The sequence below is a fragment of the Gambusia affinis genome, linkage group LG02 (genome assembly GCF_019740435.1).
Source record: "Gambusia affinis linkage group LG02, SWU_Gaff_1.0, whole genome shotgun sequence".
Taxonomy (NCBI): domain Eukaryota; kingdom Metazoa; phylum Chordata; class Actinopteri; order Cyprinodontiformes; family Poeciliidae; genus Gambusia; species Gambusia affinis.
This window is the reverse complement of record NC_057869.1, coordinates 4,693,822-4,698,358: the sequence shown is the minus strand read 5'-3', so window position 1 is coordinate 4,698,358 and position 4,537 is coordinate 4,693,822. Positions and strand designations below refer to the sequence as shown.

The 4,537-nt window shown below is 37.2% G+C and overlaps 1 protein-coding gene across 1 annotated transcript; it reads left to right on the top strand.

Annotated features, from left to right (window-relative positions):
• The first annotated feature begins 1,022 nt into the window (after nucleotides 1–1,022).
• On the top strand, nucleotides 1,023–4,537 carry LOC122820620 (guanylyl cyclase-activating protein 2-like). Its single transcript, XM_044098191.1, has 4 exons — nucleotides 1,023–1,220; nucleotides 1,301–1,450; nucleotides 3,786–3,894; nucleotides 3,972–4,537. The coding sequence occupies exons 1-4, from the start codon at nucleotides 1,023–1,025 to the stop codon at nucleotides 4,097–4,099; spliced, it is 585 nt and encodes a 194-aa protein (XP_043954126.1). The 3' UTR covers nucleotides 4,100–4,537.

Below are 4,537 nucleotides of genomic sequence, written 5' to 3'. Positions count from 1 at the left end.
AATAACAACTACAACAGCAATACTATTACTAATAATGATGATGATGATCTTGAAATATTTTTGGATAATTTACCTTATGGTATGAAAGGAGTATTTTTTATTTTTTTTTTAGAAATATTAAATAGTCCATCCAATGAACCTCCAGCCAAGTGAGCCAGAACCGAGAGCCTCTAATGCTCCCTGACTTGAAAGGCCAGCTGTTGTGCCAAAATTTCCCAACAACCAAACTGAGGAAAAAAAGATTTTGGCTGGTTCTTCAGTACAAATCCAGTGCAGCTCAGAGTCTTGCAGCCGAGGTTTCTTTTTTTTCTCTAACTCTTGATAGAAGTTTAATTATCTTTGATTAATCATGAATCAATTGTAATGCTGAGAAATATACAATAATATAATTAGCTTATTTTATTTGCAAAAGGAATCGCTCAATGAATTACTAAAGAATATTTCTGACTGATAAATTATAAAACTCATTTATTTATTTATTAACATCTCATATTAATGCTGCAGGGACTAACATTTAATTATAAAGATTTGTTCGTATCTGTAAAGTTAAAAAGATAAAACTTATACTAACATCTACCAATCAAATCTAAAGTTTTTAGTCAGATGTACAGTACAGACCAAAGGTTTGGACACACCTTGTAATTGTAATTCAATTATAAGGTGTGTCCAAACATTTGGTCTGTACTGTATACCCTTCAGAAAAAAATTATGATTCATATTTATATGGCAATCCATTCTTAATTTATTTTTATTTGCTAAATTTGTACAATATTCTCACATCAATTACTAGTTACTGTCGTTTGGTTTACCCCACTGACGGGAACCCCTACCAGCATACAGTGTTTTGTCACTAATCCTGAGGCAACAATAATCACCTGGCTCATGTACAAACTGGAGGATTCCACAAGAGGATTCCCAAGGCTTATACAAAAACGCCCACCCAGGATTGAGAGCTGTCCATTTCAAGTCAGGCCTCTCGGTCATGGTGCCGACTGCCTAACTATGGACTGTTGCATTTAGAGATGGGGCAGACTCAACAAACAGGGAGTTGTGAGGAGATTGACGTTAAAGCTCTTCAGGATATGTACAAAAAATTTGTCCTGGAATGCCCGAGTGGAGTTCTTTTTATGCATGAGTTTAAACGTTTCTTTGGAGTGGATCCAACAGGGGAAGCGTCTGATTATGCGGAGAACATGTTCCGAGCCTTTGACAAGAATGGGGTAAGAAAGGAACACCTGCTTGCTTTTCTTCAAGTATCAAAATCTAAGGCAAACCTTCTTTTTTAACTTATCTTTTACAGGACAATACAATTGATTTTCTTGAGTTTGTGGCAGCACTGAATCTCGTTTTCCGGGGAGACCTGGAACATAAACTACGCTGGTCATTTAAGGTGTATGACAAAGACGGCAATGGCTACGTGGACAGGAATGAGCTGCGCTCAATAATTGATGTAAGTCTGATAAAATATTATGCCCATGTTATGTCATTTTATTATTGCATTTCTATATTACTTTGTTAAATATCTGATGAAAAATATTTGAGCACACTTTTTCTATGCTCACATTAATTAGTCTCATTTGATTAAAAATACAACATTAACTTTAATACTACTAATTTAGAAACTACTGCCTCATGAGATTATGGGGGGAAAAAGATGTTTGCAAACAAAGATTTATTACATGATTTAACTTCTTTTATTTGAAACAGAAAACCAAGTATTAGAATAACTTCTGCTAAAAATATCAGCATTATTATTAGGTAACACAAACATAGAAGCCGATTTTACTGGTTAATTAGTAAATATAGAGCTCAGATAACCAGCTTGCAGTCAGCTGCTTTACAGACATGCCATGTAGCTTAAATATTCTCGTCTTAAAGAGGCTTTACCTTAATACGGCTGATGGTTGGCTCTATTTTAGCTTTCACACCATGACTGTCACTGATCTTTACAACTGAATTTTTCCAAGGAGTAAAATATCTTTTTCTTTTAAGACAGATACAAAGTGTAGTATGCTTTACACAGTCAGCTTAGTGACAGCAAGCAGCAAGATGTGGGGGGAGGGGACAGTAATGTGTCAAGCCGTAGAAATGGACACAGTTCTGACATGTTAACAGTTACTAGCTCATTCATATTAGTGGAAATGCTTTGGTCTCTACTGATTCTTAGGATGGTTGACTCGGTTCGATTGGGGACTAAAATTGCAAGATTTGTTAAATTTTCAGAACTCTAGTTCGCATTCACACTGCGATGTCAAACGACTAAAACTAACTGAAAAACCTGTTCCCCACGTCGCTTGTGGGGGCGCTGCACCAAAAACTACTGAAGGAATCGACACAAAACCTCTGAAGAAGAACAGCGCAACTGTCTTCTTTACAAAAAGTAAACAAAAATGGAGCAATGTCAGATTTCAGCGCTTTTACGATTTCTTCATTATATGCATTGTTAACTTGGACATCACCTGTTAGCCGCTAACGCTAGCGGCTAACAGGCGCCGTTAACACGCGGTGAGTCGGTCCACTAAATCAGGCTTTTCCTGCAGGAATCACAAAAATTATCGCAGCGCCTTTATTTCTTACTCGATCTGTAAACATGGCTTAAATTAAAGCTGAGAAAAATTGCTGATGTTTGCAAATATTCCCCCTTTATATAAATTTATAAACAGTTTGGTTTCTATCAAGATGCAAGAGGGGACTAAGCCAATTCCTCCATCCAATTTGATGATTATGTTTAAACAAACGAGGCAATTAGTTCAGTTTTTGTCATTTATAAAAGGTTTAAAAATTACATCAGCTGCAAAGCGCCACAGCAATGGCGCAATAAGCTGATAAGAAGTTGTAAAACAACTTCAAACCATTTATATTATGTTTTTCCTTGCTTAGTGTTGGCACTCAAACCCGTTATTATGACAACCGACACAACATTTTCTTTAACCCGCAGAGCAGAAAGTAATATATTGACCAGAATGTCCAGCACTGTAGCTAACTTCCTGCTTGGTCAAGTTGTATTCAGACAGGTTTTCTACGGTTTTAGAGTCCACCTCAACCTAGGGTGGCCAGACGTCCTCTTTTTCCCGGACATGTCCTACTTTTCAGACCTAAAAAAATGTCCGGGGGGAATTTAAAAATCGTCCGGGATTTTGGTCAACTGCCTCAAAACACATTACATAGCTTACAGTGCATTGTGATGACATTGCCACTCCGTTCCACTACTCCATTCCAGGTTTCTTTGTATGGCAAGTACATGCGTAGTACATGCGTGTCCGCCGGTGTCTCCTTGCTGCCACACACCTGACTGAAATAACTGGGAGATCAACAGACTTTAGAAGCACTTGATGGCATGAAGAGGAGATCATGCATTATCATTTGAAACGGATGTACAGGAACAAAGTCAGATCTGAGACATGCAGGTCAGCTGGGCGGGCTGAGGACCAGGATTGGGATCCATTGCTGTAGCTTTTGCCGTCCATAATTACAAGCACAGCTGCTGATGAGTAAAACCTGCTGCTCAAGTGTGTCTCCCAGGGTGTGTTTACGATGATAACCTGAGCTCATCAGAAAATCACATTTTATTGCATCTTTGTTGCTAGATTGGAATTCCATCAACAAAACTGCTCACTTTGACTAGAAGTCAAAGTGCATATAGAATGCATTGAACGTTTACCACATTAATTAAGAGGTGAATGTCCTGAAACCATTTATTATTTTTGCGTTCCAGTTGCTAACATTGCAGAAAATTATCTAAATATATTTTCTGCAGTTTCATGTTTTCTTTATTATTATTCCAGAGTATCTATCGGATCAAAAAGTGCTCAAAGAAAGACATGAGCGAGACACAACTTTCAGTTGACGAGGTTGTGGAACGAATACTAGATGCTGTCGACTTTGACCGAGATGGTGAGAAAACAGTGTTGCAATGTAGTAGAAAAAGTACAAGAAGACAACATTAAACACGACTCTTTCTGCTTTCACAGGTCACATTACTTTGGAAGAGTTTATTAGAGGTGCACAGGAAGATCCATGGGTACTAAACATGTTGAGGTTGGACATGAATCCGGCTGGATGGGTTCTGGAGAACAGAAGAAAGAGTGCACATTTCTGATGCGTCAGCTTTGCCTTTGCTGTGATGTGAAATAGACACAGTCATGGCGGCAGAAATTTAGCAGACTTTTTTTTATTCACACGTCTGTGCCATTTATGAACATGCAGTTTCACATTCACAAATTGAAAACATATTGTTTTCAATCAGTTTAGTTAACATTAACAACAATTTGGTTTTTGGCAATAAAAGAACCCATTACAGTAATTGTAACTAAGAAGAATATAAAAATGGCTTCTTATCGGTTTTTGCACATGACTTTAGTTTCAATTTTGTAACTGCTGTTATGTTTCATTTTGCTGACTTAAAATATTCAATTATGAATTTATGTTTAGCTATTTTTAATGGGCCATTTTACTCAAACCAACAGCCTTCTTGTCACTTAGTGTCAATGAGTAAATAATGACTATACAATGCTTTAATAAAAATGACTTTCTTGCG